The sequence below is a fragment of the Muscardinus avellanarius genome, assembly GCF_963383645.1.
Source record: "Muscardinus avellanarius genome assembly, chromosome: 13".
Classification (NCBI taxonomy): domain Eukaryota; kingdom Metazoa; phylum Chordata; class Mammalia; order Rodentia; family Gliridae; genus Muscardinus; species Muscardinus avellanarius.
In genome coordinates this window covers 76,398,726-76,419,060 of record NC_137799.1, presented here as the reverse complement: position 1 = coordinate 76,419,060, position 20,335 = coordinate 76,398,726, and the positions used below count along the sequence as shown (strand labels likewise).

Sequence of the window (20,335 nt, the reverse complement as noted above, 5' to 3'; positions counted from 1 at the left end):
AACATGTCCTTGAAGATCCCATTGGGCCCCAGAGGATGACCAAGACAGCTGAGTCATCTTGTGACCACTGCACTGATGTTATCCTCACATACCTCCTTCTGCCCCCTCAGGACAGTTGCCTGTAAAAGAGGAGCCATGAACTCCCAAATGTGTCTCACCATGAAGATGATCCACATTTTCCCCTGAACGTGCCTGCTTGTTTTTTTTTTTTTTTTTTTTTTTTTTTTTTTTTTTTTTTACTAGACCTATCTGTAGCTCTACTCTGACTTGGAAATTCTTTTCATGATGTGTTGTGGTCTGTGCCATAACAGTAACATTTGATCTCTTTCCTTCCTCAAGAATTTCTTTTTGCTGTAGTCAAGGTATTGTGTACAGAAAACTACACAACAATACGCTTTTTGTGTGTGGGTCTACGTGCACTGGGGATGGAACCCAGGGGCATCCTATTTACAAGTTTAACCCCCAACTTGATTTTATTTCTGATTTTGAGGATCTCACTATGTTGCTGCAGGCCTTGCTAATTGTCAAGGTTGACTTCGAACCTGGGATCTTCCTGTCGTAGCTCCCCAAATTCTGGGATTACAAGTGTGCACCACCATGCCTGACCAACAATATATTTTAATATAATCTGTAGAATGCTCTAATTTTCTGTAGCTGGGTGGGAAGAAGTTTTATGTGAGTTTTCCAAATGAGCACCTGTAAAATTAAGAGAGTTTTAAGGCCAGGTTTAGACTTGAGAGAAGAAAGTGGGCTTGGTGATGTCTGCCCTGGGGAGGGTAGAGGCGTTTACCAGCTGACTTAAAGCAGTGTTTTGTCCCTTCTCAGTTACTGAGTTGTTTGCCCTAGTGTCACTTTCAACCCCAAACTCTAGTTTTACATTAATTATTTAGTTGTCTATCAATTGATAGAAAGATAAATGGAGATGCTTAGAAAAAACTGAAGTGAAAGTAAGGTGTGGTAGTGTATGCCTGTAATCCCAGTATTTAGGAGGCTGAAACAGGAGGACCATAGGTTCAAGGCCAGCCTCAGCAACTTAGAGAGGCTAGCCTTAGTAACTTAGTGAGACCCTGTTTCAAAATAAGAAAATAAAAAAGACTGGGAGTGTAGCTTGGAGGTAGAATGCCTCTGAGTTCAGCTTCCAGTACCAAAAAGTCTTCCCCCAGAACAAAAACAAACATAAGTGAGTTTTTTGTTTGTTTTTAAAGTGGACAAAGGACAGAGCAGCTAATTCTGCCTTTGGGAGTGTTGGGCTAGGCTGCAGAGAGAAAGTGATTCTGTGACTCACCACTCTTGTCACAGAATTGCAAGTGGGGAAAGGGCCTGTTCTACTTGTGGAATGATGGGTTTGGTGAGATGGGAACTTAGGCTGTCAGGAAAAGTTTCCAAAAGTGAAACTAGATAGGAGGGCAGGGACTACAGTTGTCTCTTTGTATGTTTGAGAAACTGGCTTCAGGACCCCCTGTGGATACTAAAATCTGTGAGTTCTCAAGGCCTGTTATATCCTCTGTGTATTTAAATCTTCTGTAGATTACTTGTAAAGTCTAATGTTAAGAAAATACCATGTAAATCATTGTTATCCTATATATTTTTAGAGGACAGTGGCAAGGAAAAAAAGTATATATTTTTAGTGTAATAACAATTTTTTTTTTCCAAAAATTTTCTAACCGTGGTTAGTTGATTGAATCCACATACATAGAGTCCACAGATATGGCAAGGCAACTGTATTTTGAAAGGAGGGAATAAAGCCATCCTGATCTGTGTGCTGTTAACCATGGCGTTCCATGAAACTGCTCAGATGTGTGTCTGAGTATTTGCCATGGCTCATTCGCCTGGCTGGTGAGTCTGACTTGTCAGAGCTTTCCTAAAACTTCCAGTTGAAGCAAACAGAGAAGGACTAGAGCTGATCAGTGTGAGGAGGTCCCATCCAAGGATGATGCTCACCAGAGGGCGTGCCCTTGTTTTGGCAGCTGAGATATGCTCTAAACCTAACATCACTTTCCCTCCAACCCCTCTTTGTTGCTGCATCCCCGTGTCCCCAGCCCTGCCCACCAAGCCCCAAACTCCCTGTGCCCATTCCTGACTGCCTTTTCCCTCTCCACCACAGCGATCCAAACCCTGCTGCTCTAGCTCCTCTGTCATTCACATCCCTGCATGCCTCTATCCCCACTGCCAGAGACTGCAGGGCACCATCGTCTCTGCCTGGACCCCTGCAACCTCCTAATTGGTCTGCTGACTTCCAGTCCTTAGTCCATGTTGTGTCCAATACAAGTAGTCTCTGTTCTTTTTTTTTAAATCAATTTTATTTATTTATTTATTTATTTATTTATTTATTTATTTATTATTTGGTGGTACTGGGGTTCCTGGAAACCCTTCTACCTCTGGGCTACACTCCCAGACCTGTTTTATATTTTATTTGGAAACGGTCTCTTAAGCCAATGAGGCTGGCTTCGAACCAGCGCGATCCTCCTGTCTCCACCTCCCAAGTGCAGGGATTACAAGTGTGCGCTGCCACGCCCGGCCTATCAATTTTATTTTTAAATGGATGCCTAAAAGCAAAAAATCGTACATCTTTATGCGGCACTATGTGAGGTTGTGGTACGGTGTGTAGTATTTAGATCAGGTTACACATTACTGTCTAAACATTTATTATTTCTCTATGGGCGAAATATTCAGACTCTTCCCCAGGGTGAGCTTTCTTAAAGCCCAATCTTGATAGTATCAGTGAATTCCAGACAAGTCACTAGGAAAAACAAATGCTAGGGAAGATGGGAAGGAATGTCACAAAGTGGTCAGTATTCCAGGAAAGACTGTGAAGCAGGACTCTGCATGTGAGGTGAGGTAGTCCAGGACACGCAGTCTCTGTAAAGCACCATGCACACTTGTCATCAAAAGCTAAGCAAGTAAAACATTTTTAAATGAAAAAAGGCTGTGCCCAGAAGTTTCATAAATCCACATGGGCTTGACATTTAGTCATACATTCTTTGTTTTAATTAACTAAATTTTATAAAAATTACAGAAGGGACTGAGGCAAGAGGAAGAGATGGATAATTTTTTCCCAAATTTAATATAATCATACAGCAGTTATAAAATTTGTCATAGTTCCAGTAATGAAAATAATGCTTTAAAAGCTACAAGAACTATACCTGCTAGCCAGATATAGTAGCACACACCTGTAATTTCAGTACTTGGGAGGCTGACACAAGAGGATCTCAGGTTCAAGGACAGTCTCAGCAACTTAGTGAGACTCTCAGCCAACCTAACTGTAGCCTGTTTCAAAACCAAAAATAGCTGGGCGTGGTAGCTCACGCTTGTAATTCCAGCATTTGGGAGGTGGAGACCAGAGGATCACGGTTCACGGACAGCCTCAGCAGCTACTTAGCGAGGCCCTGCACAACTCAGTGATACCTGTTTAAAAAAATAAATAGAATAAAAAATAGGACTAGGGGTGTAGCTTGGAGGTAGAATATCCCTGGGTTCCACCAGTACCGCAAAAATAAATAAATAAATAAATAAATAATAAATTATAAAAAGGTTCAGGGAGTCACTTAGAGGTAGAATGCCTCTTAGTTCAATCTGTGGTAACAAAAAAAACCCATTATACTTGCTAATTAAACATAATAAGGAAAATACAGGGAAAAAAAACTTAAAAAAGAAAATGGAAATAATCTGTAATCCTTCTAAAGGGAGCCATGTAAACATTTATACTGTTCTTTATTTTTATACCCCCAGATTTTTGCAAACATGGATGTACCATAATTCTCTTTGCCCCTTCTCTAAACATATTTATCTTTCCCATTCTCATTTGCTATTACAAGTAGTACCTCAGTGAACTCATCTTTTCTTTTACATTTTTTGTTTGCATTTTTAATTATTCTCTTTTGTACTGGAGGTTGAACCTAGGGGTATTCTACCTCTGAACTATACTCCCAACCTTTTTGTATGTTTTTTTGTTTTGACACAGGGTCTCATTAGGTTCCTGAGAGTCTCGTTGAGTTGCTGAGGATGTTTTCAAAGCTGCTATCCTTCTGTCTCCCTGTCAAGTACTAGGAGTATAGGAATGAGCCACCATGCCTGGATTCTTAATTATACTTTAGTAGAATTTCTGAGTAAGGACTTCCGGGAAGATGGCGACCGAGAAAAGCGGGGCTTAAGAGCCCCGCTAACAACCAATCTCCATTACCACAAAATCAGCGCCTTTCATGGCCAGAAAACACCATCACTAGAGAAACAAAAAAAATCACCAGGCTCCAGAGAGAAAGCGGACTGAGAACAGAGCTCAGAGCCACAGAGGAGATACACCGGCCTCACCCCCGAGGACGCGGCAGCAGCACCATACTGCCGGCGGCAGCGGCGATTTCACCAGACGGCTACAGCAAGCCGAGGTGAGCCACTGCGGAACAGCCAGGCGGGATTTCTCGGCAAAGGAACATCTAAAGCTCCCAGTGGCTGAGCTCAGCACATGCTGCAGGGATTCAGAGTGGAAATCAAAACCAAGAAGAAATAAGCCAGCCTCATGGCCGAGGGCGTGGCAGCGGCGCCATATTGCCACCGGCGGCAGCAGCAGAGAATTCACCGAACCCAGTACAGCTACATCTGAGTACTCAAGAACAGTGAGTCAAATTGCGGGCCACAGAGGAGAAATCCAAGTACTGTACTCCCTGGGGCTTGACCCAGTGGGGGAGGGGCAGTGGCAGAGATATCACACCATAGGAGAACGTGCAACCTGGCACCCCCCACAGTCTAAAGCAGCCTCTATCCACTCCCGGGGTCGGAGACTCTGTGATACAACCCAGTAAAGGAGTAGTGGGGTCTGAGATACTACTGACTCGAGATCCAGAACACCTTAAGTGAAGTCATAGTGACCCAAGGGAAGAACCCAGAGAAGGCACAAACTTCCGAAATCATGGGAAAGAGGAATAATACTGGAGCAATGAACGCCCACAACCCCACAACATCAGAACCCGATAAAACTGAAAATCAGAGATTTCTAGATGATCAAATCAGGAAAATAACTGTAGAAATAATAGAGGTGCTTCGAAAAGAACTCAGAGAGAGCCAAAAAGAGATAAAGGATGCAATTAATGAAGTAAAGGCCTCAATTCAAAGCACAAACAACCGATTAGACCACATGGAGAACAGAATCTCGCTCTTAGAAGATGATCATTCCAAAAATGAACGCATAGTTTCTAATCTAGAAAAAAATATCCGACAGCAGGAATCTGATATTGAAGAAATATGGGCCCATTTTAAGAGAGCTAACCTATGAATAATTGGAATAGAGGAGGGAAAAGAAAGTGAAACCAAAGGGATCAACAATCTCCTCAAGGAAGTAATAGCAGAAAATTTTCCAAACATAGAGCAAGAGGTTGATACATAGGTCCAGGAAACTTATAGAACTCCCTTTAGACAGGATCGGAGAAGAGGATCCCCACGCCACATAATTGTCAAAATGACCAATGTGGAAGCCAAGCAGAGAATCTTAAAGGCAACAAAAACAAAGGGCCAAGTGACATTCAGAGGCAAATCAATTAGAATCACTCCAGACTTCCCAAATCAAGTCATGAGAGCCAGAAGGGCTTGGAGTAACATATTCCATACTCTGAAAGAAAACAACTTCCAGCCAAAAATTTCCTACCCAGCAAAACTTTCTATCAAATTAGGTGGAGAAATAAGAAGCTTCCATGACCAACAGAAACTGAAGGAATTTATGTCTTCAAAACCAGCACTAGAGAAAATACTCAAAGAGATTAACTACAAAGAAGAAATAGGTAACACTCACCAGAACCAGAGAAATAAGATTTTCCATCCAACAGACAACTAAGATTGGTTATCTGTGGAGATTCATTACTTATGTTAGTCTTTTACCTATCTCTAAATTGTATTGTTTGCCTCTATTGTTAATTTTTAGGATTTCTAGTTGGAATATTAATATACCTTCAGATAAAGCATTTGGAAATATTTTATCCCCCCCCCAAAAAAAAGAATTTCTGAGTAAGACTTTGGTGAACAATTTTAAAGTCTTTTAATATTGTTTAAAAGATATTTACAATGATGGAAAAAGTTCTGGAAATGGGTGGTGGAGCTTCTTGTGCAACTATGTAAATATACTTACTGCCACTGTACTATACAGCTAAAGATTGCTAAAATGGTGAATTTTTTGGTGTGTCTATTTTATAATAAAAAAGGTGAAAAAATAAAATCTAAAACACAAAAAGTTTTAATGAGTTCTAGATAGTATTTTTATATCTAAGGATTAAGAAAAATATTATGGTAATTTAGTGATATGCATCAAAAGCTTTAAAAAGGCATATACATTTATATCCACAAATTTTGTCACAAGAAATTTATCTTAATAATATCAAAAAAGATTAAAAATATATTTTTGAAACAAAAAAATTCTTTAGATCAGTTTTACCAAGGTGAACTTCTACTTTCTGAGTACAGCCATGCCTAATCATTTTTCTTAACTTTGTCCATTTGGAGTGTCTTTTATTCACAACCCCTCAAGTCCTATTGAAACCAGAATGTTTTGTTTTTATCTATAGGCCATAATTATTATAAATTTATAAGAGAAATTTGCATAACAGAGACAGGTGGATAATTCATTGGTAGGTCAGAGTTCAAGATTTCCATTGTTAGTACCTCAACACACAGCAAAAACTTAAGGAGGAGAAAATCATGGTTAAAATTTATATATGCTTCTGGGTGTGGTGGCACCTACCTGTAAACCCAGCACTTGGGAGGCTAAGGCAGAGGATCAAAGATTTGAGACCAGCCTTAGCAACTTAGCAAGATCCTGTTTCAAAATAAAAAATAAAAAGAGCTGGGGCTAGAGCTTGGAGGTAAAGTGCCCCTGGGTCAAATTTCTAATACCAATAAATAAATAAATACATAAATAAATACATAAAATTTATATATACTATAATCTCAAAAAGATTTTGGCTCCAATGTGAATTTTTTTATTGCCTCTCTTTTAAAGGAATGACTGGATTCGAGTTGGCCTCTGCTATCCATCAAACACCAGTTTTCAAGTTTCCTTTGGCTTTTTGCAGCGGCAGAATGGCTCATTATCCAAAATTGAAGACTATGAGCCTGTGTACTCACTGGAAGATCTGCAGAGGAAGCAGTCTGAGAGAAAATTCTATTTTGACTCCAGCACAGGGTAATTCATTGGACCCACGGAATGAGAATTAATGCATATTTTTCTTTAATGGTGAAATTACTAGTTCTTCAGCATAGCTAAGAATAGGCTGTGATGTGATCGCTGTTTAGCAAAGCAGCTGATGTGGGTATTTCTCTGCACATCCTTATTAGGGGTTTAGAGGACTAGAATGACTTGTAATTATAGCTGGCAGTAGGAATTGAGCAAAGATGTTTGTCTTTTACCTATTAAAGTAATTTAGAGAGAGAAAAAAATAACCTTGTCAATGAGCAACCAAGTAGGCCCAATCAAAAAGGAAAATAATTGTTTTCCACAGTAGAAATAGTTATTTACTTATGATATTGTTCATATTTCAGCAAAAGCTCACTTCTCACCTCCCACTGACTTAAGGTGGTCTCTCAAGTTGACCTTGGGTTTTTAAAAAATCACTGTGTAACCATGGTGTATTTGCTTCCAACTTTCTCTAGGCTGCGTCTTTCCACTTTTTAATTCTAATCCTGTTCTCCTGGGGTCCCGTTGGCTTTGTCTGCTTTTATCCAGTTACGGTCTCTCAGTATGGTAGGCTTGATCTTCTCCTGTACTCTTCCAGCAAGTAGCATGCTCCTTCAGTCTCCATCCTTAAGCTGACATCCTACTGTATGCCATTGCCTAGGTACCATACACATACTAATGTAAATAAGATGAATTCCTTCTGCCAAGTCCACAGTCTGTTGAGGGATGTGGGTATGCAGAGCAAGTAGTTAGAAAGATTTAAATGCTATAAGCCCTATGGTGGGATATTTAATTACTTTGCCTTTGGGGGTAACTCAGAAGTGCAGCTTGGAGTAACCAGTGACGGACATCCTGGCAGGGTGGCGCTGGACCTAACCCTGAGGAGCAATGAGGAGGAGATGGATAAGGGGCTGTAGGCAGGGAGCAGGGTGCACACATGCATGGAGGCATGCGAGAGTGTGGCATGGCATGTTTGTTGGACAGGTAAGACACGCAGAAGGGTGGCAGAGTGAATGGGAAAAAGGAAGTCAGGGCTCAGTTGCTAAGTGTCTGGTTGGCCTTTTAAAAAGTACAACTCATTTTCAGGATTGTCGGCAGCCAGTGAGATCAGCTTAAAAGTTTCTTTAGAAGCATCACTGAGTTTTAATTTCTAATTAGACTAAAGGACCTACCTGGACTTTTACTATGTAGATGATACAACTTCCATACACTGTTACTTTTTCACAAAAATAAAGGGAACATCCAAATTTGTAAGGATGGCCTGGTAACCACAAATTAATGACTACCTGTGCAAAGAGATGGGAGTACACCAGGACTCCCTCAGGCTCTGAAGAACAACTTCTTTTTAATTCTATTTTGACTGTTTTAATTATGTCAAAAGGCCCCCTGCCCATTCAGATGTCTGTCATTCTTTAAGTGTTGTATGCTAAAATTACTAGATGTTGGGACAATGGCTGATTTTTTTTTTTTGCCTCTTAATTACAACTCTGCATAGTTCATTGATTTCATATTAAAATATGGAATTCTTGATTTCTTCTAATCAATGACATGTATCAAGTGCTCTTGCACCTTAACTTGCTTTTTGGTGTAGGGAGACTGGGTTTATAGATAGATATGGGACTGCTGCCTGCAAGTTAGATTTTTCCATCCGTCTTGGCAGTAGGGGGATAATTGAGGATGGGTGGGGCTGCTCATTTAGCCTGATTTGGGCCCAGTTACAGACAGAAGGAACCGAGGCCCATGTGCTCTTGGAAAACATCACAGGAATTGATTTGAGACTGTGTTGGCCTTAGCCAAAGAAGTCAGAGTTGCTCTTTTATTATTTCAGTGTTGTGCCTTAAACCATAATGATTTATGAACCAAAAAAAATAAAAGAATAATAAACCACATCAATTTACTGAATCTTAAACATAATACAAGTATATAGTTTTCCAAGAAAATTTTGAACCAAGCCAAATTCCATCTTCTCAAATTACCTATTGAACTAATTTAAACCAGAAATCAACTTTGATATCTTCCAGAACGACAGACTGAAGGTCTCAAAATATTTTTTAAAGCAGTACTGCATTTGACTTAAGACCCTAGGAAGGAAAGAGAAACAATATTATTAATTCCATAATTTACTTTTCTTCTAAAAAAAAGTTACTTTATTGGAGGAATATCCATTTGGCCATAAGTCAATTTAAGGATTTTTGTAAGTTTTCAAAAAAGCAAATCTTAACACCAAATCGGTTGGTTTCTGTTTTGTGCAGATTACTATTTTTGTATCTCAAAGCCAAAAGCCACAGAGATGGCCACAGTTACTGTTCATCTCAGGGATGTGAAAGAGTCAAGATCCAGGCAGCAACAGACTCAAAAGACATCAGTAACTGCATGGCCAAAGCATATCCACAGTATTACAGAAAGCCCTCTGTGGGCAAGCGCATGCCGTCCATGCTCACTCAGCTCTGTCAAGGCTGTGGCACTCGCCAGGTAAGCAGAGGAGGAGGATGGGCTGTGGCCTGTGGCCTGTGGGCGGAAGTCCAGGATTTCTTTACAGTAGGAGCACTTCTCTTTGAAACATCTGTGTCACCAGTTTATGAATACTTGATTGTATTTCCGGAGCCTTGACCCCTGCTAGGTGATGCTCATAAGAAGCCAAGTAGTTCTGATTTATAACATCTTCGTCCTGTGATACATCAGTTTACCCTGCCTGACTATGGATTTTATACTTTGAAATTAGAGGTTACTATATTGGCTATCATTTTTTCTTTCCCAGATTTATGATTCTGTTACAATACTGCTACTGCATTTATGTTAAAAAGGAATATACAAATGCTTCATTTCATTGAAGTTTCAAAAAGTGCAGCTCATGTGAAAATTGGTTTTTAAGGTGGAAAGCCACTCTAAAGAACCATTATTTTTTTTTTTTTTTGCCAGGCGTGGTGGCACACACTTGTAATCCCTGCACTTGGTGGAGGCAGGAGGATCGCACAGGTTCGAAGGCAGCTGTGCTGGCTTAAGAGACCCTGTTTCCAAATAAAAAGTATAAAATAGGTCTGGGAGTGTAGCCCGGAGGTAGAAGGGTTTCCAGGAACCCCAGTACCACCAAAAAAACAAAAACAAAAAGAACTATTATTTTTAAATAATTATAATTAAGTAACGAAATATTAATATTAAGAAATATCAAGTTATTAATATTTTAATAACAAATTATGAATGAGATAGTACATAATAAATATTAATAATTAAATGTTATCAATTAAATAAATATTAAATATTACCAAAAGAATTAACCTCTCCTTTCCATCTTTTGAAGCCTGTGCTATTACATTTATGTATAATTAAAGTATAGAATGATCTTGGTTAGAAGTGAAAATGGCTTTCTGGATATATTTGTAATTAGGATATATCCTAGTGGATCTTGGGGAAAAAAACATGGCTGCGAAGGCAAACTCAAATGATGCTCTAAAATTGCGCATGCAGAGGAGACGCCAAAGAAGTCAGACCACTTCCGGGTGAAAAAGAATTACAGAGCTAGTGCTGACCTGCTTACTACGTCATCTTCACAGAGACAGTGGGCTGAGGGAAATAGTGTTGGAGTGTAGTTTCCCACTCAGCAGCATCAGCATCCCGGGGACTTGTGAGGAAATATAGACGAGGGCCCCCACCCCGGTCCTGTCGTGCCAGCCGCTCTGGGCCTGGGACCGACCAGGAAATCTGTGCTTCACAGCCCTGCGGGTGACTCTGATGCTGTTCACATTTGAGTTTCACCGAAGATTCATATGTGAAGCAAAAATTGCCACAAAAATACATACTACCTTTTAATATAAAGAAAACATCTTTTTTTTTTTATCTGCTGGGGGTTGAACCCAGGGGTTTTCTACCTCCAAGCTACACCCGTGGCCTCCCTTTTTAAAATTTTGTATTTTGAAATAGGGTCTTACTAAGTTGCTGAAGCTGGACTCTATCCTGCGATCTTCCTATCTTAGCCTCCGAAAGTTCTGGGATTACAGGTGTGTACCACTGTGCCTGGCCTGGTCATGTGCAAGTTTTCTGGAGAAAACTTCTAAATCTTTTTATTTCTGATCAAATGATTTGGAAAAACAAAATTTCTTCTTCCAATGCTCAAGTTTTTTTCTCACCCCCCACCCCCCTTGTTTCTGGCTATTGAAACAAGAAGTAAAAGCAGTAAAAGAAGGAAGAAAAAAGAAGAAAGTAAAAAATTAGGAAAGAAGAAGTGGTAAAAGAAGGAAGAAAACGATGTGTTTATGCTGCCCATTATGATATATAAATTTATTTTAATGACAACTCACTGTCACAATTTTTATTTCCCATATTCTTGGGTTGCCTCTATTCTTCCAAATAAGTGAAACTAAAACTCAAAGCAACAATCCCAAAATGTACATGAAGAATATCTGTATATAGGCATGTATGTTTGCATGTATATGGGTCCTTGCCTGGCCCATGAAATTAATTAATTAATTAATTTATTTGTGGTACTGGGGTTCCTGGAAACCCTTCTACCTCCAGGCTACACTCCCAGACCTATTTTTATACTTTTTTATTTGGAAACAGGGTCTCTTAAGCCAGCACGGCTGGCTTTGAACCTGCGTGATCCTCCTGCATCCACCTCCCAAGCGCGGGGATTACAAGTGTGCGCCACCATGCCCTGCAGGATTTTGTTTTTGACAGTGCTTTGGATCAAACCCAGAGCCTTGCACATGCTAAGTGCATGTTCTGCCACTGAGCTACACCTCCAGCCCCATGTTGATTTTGACTGTTAAAGTGACATTTTGAGATCATGTTTGTGGGACACTCATTTCTACTGCATAATTCTCACATTGGATTAGTTCAAAAGTCCTTCATTGCTGAAGAGACTTCATTTTATGTATGTACAAATGTATGTGTGTATCTGTGTGTGAGTATGTATTTTGTAGCACTGGGGACTGAACTGAGAGGTGTCTACTGCTGAGCTGCATCCCCAGGTCTTTTTTATTTTATTTTGAGATAGGGCACTAAGTGGCCCAAACTGGCCTTGAACCTGCGATCCTTCTGCCTCCGCCTCCCATGCACTAGCATGAAAGGTGAGGGCCACTGTGCCTAGCTATAAAATCATTTAACTAGACTATTTTTCCCCTGTGATGTTAGGGACGCAACCCAGGGCCTCTAGCATGCAAGGGAATCACTTTACCATTGAGCTGTTTAGTAGCTGAAGAGACTATATAACTTTAATATATGTAATTTATAAAATGATTTAATCACCATTGGAAGTACCCTAGGCTCACCTCTAAATGGTTCATACACTAATGTTTAGCATTCTTTATTCTTTGTACTAGAAACATTAATTATATTTTTTTATGGTACCAGTGACTGATCTTGTACAGTTGTAAAGTATTTAGAAACATCAATTTTACTTAGAAATTTATGAGGGATTTTGTTATGAATATCAAAGCCAAACGTGTATTAGAAGTAAATAGGGAGCCAAGTGGGGTGGCGTATACTTGTAATCCCAGTGCTTGGGAGACTGAGACAGGAGAATCTCAGGTTTGAGGACAGTCTCAGCAAATAGTGAGGCCTTAATTCAAAATAAAAATAAAATAGGGCTGGGGGTATAGCTTAGAGATGGAATGTACCTGTGTTCAATCTCTAGTAACCCCGCCTCCCGACACACACACACACACACACACACACACACACACACACACACACACGTGTGCGCGCACGCATGCAAAGTAGGGAAATTCACATGAACTTTGACTCCACACCTAAAACTTCAAAGAAAGAAATAATCAGCATCTAAATGCTGCTTATCAGTATCCTGATGAATACTTGTTCTTGCAATGAAGTTGTTGACATCAATTCATAAGGAGGCATACTTTTTTTTTTGTGTGTGTGTGGTACTGGGTTTCCTGGAAACCCTTCTACCTCTGGGCCATACTCCCAGACCTGTTTTTTATATTTTTATTTAGAAACAGGTCTCATAAGCCAGAGAGGCTGGCTTTGAACCTGTGCGATCCTGTCTCCGCCTCCCAAGCGCAGGGATTACAAGCATGTGCCACCACCCCGGCAGGAAACATACTTTTAAGTACTTAATTGTGTGAGAATTAAAAGTGCCTTTGAATGAGAACAGAGCCTTTAAGGAGGAAACGGTGTTTGGAGACTGGGAATAATTTGCAGGTGTGGAAGGGCCAGGGAAAGGCTGTCTTGGGGAGGGAAGAGCACCACAAGGGCAGAGGCAGGTAAGGAGACTTCCAGGGATGTGGGGCTGGCCCTGCCCCTTGAGTGAGCTGGAACAGAGAGAGATGGGGCTGTGTGGGGGCGCGGCTTCCCTAAGAAGCCCCTTGCAGGTTTGGAGATGAACCGAGGCCTGTGTGTAGGGCTACCAGGATTTTATTTATTTTATTATTTTATTTTTGGTGGTACTGGGGTTCCTGGAAGCCCTTCTACCTCTGGGCTACACTCCCAGACCTATTTTATACTTTTTTTTTTTTTTTTTGGAAACAGGGTCTCTTAAGCCAGCACGGCTGGCTTCAAACCTGCGCAATCCTCCTGTCTCCGCCTCCCAAGCGCGGGGATTATACGCGAGCGCCACCATGCCCGGCAAACCACCAGGATTTTAAAATAGGCTAGCCCTTATTCAAGATGCTTTCCTCAGTCCTAGGGTAACTGAGCCCTAATTCAGGTTAATTGATCTAAAAACAACTTTTTAAAAAGATTTGTGCTTTTTTTTTGGATTTTGCATGAGTGTTTACAAAGATTTAAATTTAAAGCACATATATTTAGTCACCTAATGAACTTATTTTTTGAGGGGGTGGGAGCTGGTGATTAAACCTAGGATTTAGTGCATACTAAGCACATGCTTTCTGCCACTGAGAACATATCCAGTCTTTGAGTTGGTTTTATTAACAAGATTGTATTTATTTGAAACTGAGATCACTATAGAAAATAAGAAACATATGCTTCTTCTATTAAACTTAACCAAAGATAGAATTCTAGTCTATGAAATATGTATAGAAAGCTCAGAAAAAGAAAAACACCATTGGCATTGATATAATTGAGCTTATTTTGAGGAGGAGGGTGGATATAGTTGCCTTAAATATGGAACTTCTTCCATTTCAGGTGGTATTTACCAGTGATCCTCACAAGATCTACCTCCCTGTGCAGTTCCAGTCACCGAGTAAAGCAGAAACTCAGCGCGGAGACCCATCAGTTATTTCTGTAAGTGCTTTCATGTGTTGTCTTGGTCTGTTCGGGTTGCTTTAATGAAATGCAGTGGACCAGGTGTTTCTCACAGGTCTGGCGGCTGGGAAGACCAGAGTCCAGGATCCAGGCACTGTAGATGAGGCTCCCGTGGGCCATTCCCCAGGTGCTGGGAAGCCCAGGGTCCAGGCACTGTGGATGAGACTCCTGTGGGCTGTTCCCTGGCTCATATACATGGTGCCTTCTTGCCGTGTCCTCTCGTGGTGAGAGGGCCGAGGTTTTCTCATGGGCTTTTTTGTAAGGGTATGTGTCCCATTCTTAAGGGTTCCCTCCTCATTCCCTAATTGCTTCCCAGATGTTATTCTAATAATATAACTTTGGGGATTAGGATTCCAACAAAAGATTTGGGGGCACAAACATTGTGATCAGAACATGTGTGTACAGTGCTGTGGCTTCTTGTTTTTCTTTCTCCTGGTGACATAAATTATGTCTGGCAATAACTACTGTTATGCAGCTACATTTGGATTATTGGTGGCAAACAAAAAAATTGAGGCATAAATACCTCTTTTGGACTTAAAATTAACTTTTTTCCAAGTGGATTGTTTACGGATTATATTTAGGTTACAGTTGAAATTTGTTCACATCGTTTTTTACAAAGAGTATTGCAGGTAACTTCTATTTCATTTCTCCAAGAAAAAAGTCATCTTTGCTTAGAAAATAATTGCCATAAGCAATCAATATGTAGAAAACTGTTTTATCTTGGTTTTGGACTTAAAATGAACTCTCACATTGCTTAAGATATGGGAAGCTGGCGTGGTGGCACATGCTTGTAATTCCCGCACTTGGGAGGCAGATACAGGAGGATCACGTAGGTTCGAAGCCAGCTGTGTTGGCTTAACAGACCCTGTTTCCAAATAAAAAATATAAAATAGGTCTGGGAGTATAGCATGGAGGTAGAAGGGCTTCCAGGAACCCCAGTATCACCCCCCCCACACACCAAAAAAAAAGATACGGGAAATGATTTTAAAATTTCTTTAATTTAAAAAACAATTTTTGAGCTGTATGTGTTGGTGCACACTTGTTTTCTTTTTTGTTTTTTTTATTTTTTTATTTTTTATTGGTGCACTGTATTCATACATCATAGTGGGATACAAACTTTTGTAGACATACATGCACACATCGCCCAGTCAGCCCCCACCCGATCCCCACCCCATTCTCTCCCCATCCCTCCCTCCCATGCTTGGCTTAGTGGTTGACATCTAGTATTATAGCAATTTATCCAGAATTAAAAATGATAATCTCACATAACAGTTTCATTTGTCTGATACCAAGCTTTTGGTGACTTAAAGATAACATTTCAATATTTCTTTTTGCTTTCTTTCTTACCAGAAAATATATTTTCTCTTTTTTTTAGGTGAAATTATCATACATTTATTTATTTATTTTTCAGAAAAAAAATCTATCCTAATATGGAATATGGACTCTAGATACCCAAAACGATCTTGAAAAAGAACAAAGCTAGAAGATATATATTTTCTGATTTCAAACCATATAAAGCTACAATAATTGAAACAGTGTAGTACTATTCTAAAGGCAGATATATAAACCATTGGAGTTAAATAAAAGCCTAGAGCTAAATTCTTCCATATAATGTCAAGTTATTTTTGACAAGGTTTCCACGAACATTTGGTGGTGGAAATAATAATCTTTTAACTAAATATTGTTGAAACATAATAATTACATGGAAAAGAATAAAGTTGGACCCTTACCTAATCCCATATACAAATATTAACTCAAAATAGATAAAAGACCTAAATATAAATCTTAAGACTATAAACTTTTAGGAGAAAATCTGGGTCATAAAACCTCACAACATTGAAATTGGCAGTGATTTCTTGGATATGATTTCAATGGCACAGGCAACAGAAGAGTATACAAACTCCCTAAAAAATAAAAAAGATATTGTATATCCAAAGACAATGTAAACAGAGTTAAAAGTTACTAATAGAATGGGGTAAAATATTTCCAAATGCTATATCTGAAGGTATATTAATATTCCAACTAGAAATCCTAAAAATTAACAACAATAAAGGCAAACAATACCATTTAGAGATAGGTAAAAGACTAACATAAATAATGAATCTCCACAGATAACCAATCTTAGTTGTCTGTTGGATGGAAAATCTTATTTCTCTGGTTCTGGTGTGTGTTACCTATTTCTTCTTTGTAGTTAATCTCTTTGAGTATTTTCTCTAGTGCTGGTTTTGAAGACATAAATTCCTTCAGTTTCTGTTTGTCATGGAAGCTTCTTATTTCTCCATCTAATTTGATAGAAAGTTTTGCTGGGTAGGAAATTTTTGGCTGGAAGTTGTTTTCTTTCAGAGTTTGGAATATGTTACTCCAAGCCCTTCTGGCTCTCATGACTTGATTTGGGAAGTCTGGAGTGATTCTAATTGGTTTGCCTCTGAATGTCACTTGGCCCTTTGTTTTTGTTGCCTTTAAGATTCTCTGCTTGGCTTCCACATTGGTCATTTTGACAATTATGTGGCGTGGGGATCCTCTTCTCTGATCCTGTCTAAAGGGAGTTCTATAAGTTTCCTGGACCTATGTATCAACCTCTTGCTCTATGTTTGGAAAATTTTCTGCTATTACTTCCTTGAGGAGATTGTTGATCCCTTGGTTTCACTTTCTTTTCCCTCCTCTATTCCAATTATTCTTAGGTTAGCTCTCTTAAAATGGGCCCATATTTCTTCAATATCAGATTCCTGCTGTCGGATATTTTTTTCTAGATTAGAAACTATGCGTTCATTTTTGGAATGATCATCTTCTAAGAGCGAGATTCTGTTCTCCATGTGGTCTAATCGGTTATTTGTGCTTTGAATTGAGGCCTTTACTTCATTAATTGCATCCTTTATCTCTTTTTGGCTCTCTCTGAGTTCTTTTCGAAGCACCTCTATTATTTCTACAGTTATTTTCCTGATTTGATCTTCTAGAAATCTCTGATTTTCTGTTTTATCGGGTTCTGATGTTGTGGGGTTGTGGGCATTCATTGCTCCAGTATTATTCCTCTTTCCTATGATTTCAGAAGTTTGTGCCTTCTCTGGGTTCTTCCCTTGGGTCACTATGACTTCACTTAAGGTGCTCTGGATCTCGAGTCAGTAGTATCTCAGACCCCACTACTCCTTTACTGGGTTGTATCACAGAGTCTCCGACCCAGGGAGTCGATAGAGGCTGCTTTAGACTGTGGGGGGTGCCGGGTTGCACGTTCTCCTATGGTGTGATATCTCTGCCACCGCCCCTCCCCCACTGGGTCAAGTCCCAGGGAGTACAGTACTGGGATTTCTCCTCTGTGGCCCGCAATTTTACTCACTGTTCTTGAGTACGCAGATGTAGCTGTACTGGATTCGTGAATTCTCTGCTGCTGCCGCCGGTGGCAATATGACGCCGCTGCTACGCCCTCGGCCGTGATGCTGGCGTATTTTTTCTTGGTTTTGATTTCCACTCTGAATCACTGCAGCGTGTGCTAAGCTCAGCCACTGGGTGCTTTAGATTTTACCTGCGGCAAGAAATCCCGCCTGGCTGTTCCGCAGCGGCTCACCTCGGCTTGCTATAGCCGTCCGGTGAACTCACCGCTGCCGCCGGCAGTATGGCGCTGCTGCCGCGTCCTCAGGCTTGAGGCCGGTTATCTCCTCTGTGGCTCTGAGCTCTGTTCTCAGTCTGCTTTCTCTCTGGAGCCTGGTGATTTTTTTGTTTCTCTGGTGATGGTGTTTTCTGGCTATGAAAGGCGCTGATTTTGTGGTAATGGAGATTGGTTGTTAGCGGGGCTCTTAAGCCCCGCTTTTCTCGGTCGCCATCTTCCTTGGTGCACACTTGTAATCCCAGCATTTGGGAAACTGATATGGGAGGATCGCTGTTTGCAGACAGTGATTAGGTGCTTAGTGAGGCCCTTTGCAACTCAGTGAGACTCTGTTTCAAAATAAAGAATAGCAGGTTCGAAGCCAGCCTCAGCTGATTTAAGAGACCCTGTTTCCAAATAAAATATAAAATAGGTCTGGGAGTGTAGCCCGGAGGTAGAAGGCCCCTGGGTTGTATCCCCAGTACCACCCAAAAAAAAAAAAAATAAGGTTGGGCTATAGCTTGGAGGTAGAATGTCCCTGGGTTTCACCCCCAGTACTGCAAAATAAATAAATAAATAATAAATAAATAAATAAAATTAAAGAAATCATTTTCTATGTGTATATGTGTGGGGGGTACTCAGTACTGGACCCTTCAAGCTACATCCCCAGCCCTGTTTTATTTTTTGTTTGGCAATAGGATTTCACTAGAGATGCTGAGAGTTGTTATGTTGCTGAGCTGTCCTCGAGCCTGTGATCCTCCTAACTCAGCCTCCCAAGTACCGAAATTGCAAGTGTGTATCACCATGTCTGGCTTTGACTTTTTATTTTAAGTAAAATTAAGATAAAAATCTTATTTTATTTTCTCAGGTGAGGAAAGTGAATGTACAAAGTGTTAGTTGTCTTTTTTAAGATGGTTAATGGAAGTACAGATGTGAGCCTCAAAGTCAACACTAGAATTAGAGCTCACTTTTTAAGTAACAGGTGTCCAGCCATTCAGTTTAACTCGATTTGTAGCCAGCCAGGGCCTGCACCCAGTCTCACATCTGCTCTTCAGGAGCTTATGTATTTTTCACAGGTGAGCAGCATAGTCACAAATCCATATAAATATGTGGACAAAATAAAATTTTACTTTTTTGTTTCTTTCCCAGTCTTTTTAATTGTGGTAAGATGCGTGTAACATGAAATGTACCATCGTAACCATTTTGGGCTGTGTTGTTCAGTGGTGTGGATTATATTTTGATTGTGCAGCCATCACCACTCATCTAGGTCCAGAATGTAAGATTTACTTAACAACTCTGCATTAAAGATAGACTTATTTAAATGCAGCGCAAAGATTCTTCAAGACTATACCTACACCTGTCCCCCTCTGTTAGCAGTCTTTAATTTTGTACTGTGTACAGGTGTAATTTTATCTGTATGGAATTCGTTAGCTCAGCCTCTCCATGCATTTAACTGTGTGAAGAACGTGAGCCGAGCCTGCTGGCCTTGCATCTGGTGAGGGTTGCAGAAGGGAAACAGGTGGATCCAGACATCCACTCTTCTAATAGCTCACTAGAAATTTAAAGAAATTATAGTTAAAAAAAAAACACCCAAGCAACAGCCCCAGGTAGGTTGTACTTCAAGGTCAGAGGCCATTGTTGGACTCCACAGCGACACATCGGTACCTGGGACCCTGGGAAGGTCATGGAATATGGTGTGTTGTCATATTTGTCTCTAGTACTTTTCACATGCACGAGCTGAACATTCTTACCTGGGACTTGGTATTGTTTTACTTGTTTCTTTTGTGTGTGTGTGTGTGTGTGTGTGTGTGTGTGTGTGTGTGGTATTGGGGTTTGAATCCAGGGGCATCCTACCTCTGAATCACACCCTCAGCCTCATTTATTATTTTGTTTTGAAACAGGATTTCACTAGGTTGCTGAGAGTCTTGCTCTGTTACCAAGGCTATCCTTGAACTTGCGATCCTTGTCTCAGCCTCCCAAGTATTGGGATTACAGTCATGTGCCACCACACCTGGCAAGTAGTTGGGCTTCTACAATATTCCAAATCTTAAACTCTAGTGAGGGGTTTCCATGGATGAAATCCTGAGCTGTGCATGTGTGTACAGAGGCCCCTGATCACTGGATTACAGACGTCTCACCTAGTGTGTGCGTGAGGATGGAGGCTTGAGACTACAGACAGAGTCACCCAACTCGACTGAGTGGGCTGTGCGCTCGCTCAGAGCATCTTGTCCCGCCAGCAAAGACAAGTCAAAGCAGAGTTTGTATTAAATATCAGACATTGGCTGGACAGAGTAAGTGAAACACACAATTTGGAAGTACCATTTGAATCATGGGCTGAGAAGAGGCTGGAAAGAGCAGTCATCCTCAAGATGTCCTTGATGTTT

General features: G+C 40.4%; 1 protein-coding gene across 2 annotated transcripts in view; it reads left to right on the top strand.

Moving 5' to 3' along the window:
* CEMIP2 (cell migration inducing hyaluronidase 2) overlaps nt 1–20,335 on the top strand; it is a gene marked incomplete at both ends in the record, with an annotated part of 75,322 nt that overhangs the window by 51,492 nt on the left and 3,495 nt on the right. For both annotated transcript variants that reach the window (XM_080709111.1, XM_080709110.1), the window contains 3 exons: nt 6,980–7,162; nt 9,406–9,625; nt 14,255–14,353. In XM_080709111.1, the coding sequence (XP_080565237.1) occupies nt 6,980–7,162; nt 9,406–9,625; nt 14,255–14,353 (502 nt within the window). The remainder of the gene's footprint in view (nt 1–6,979; nt 7,163–9,405; nt 9,626–14,254; nt 14,354–20,335) is intronic.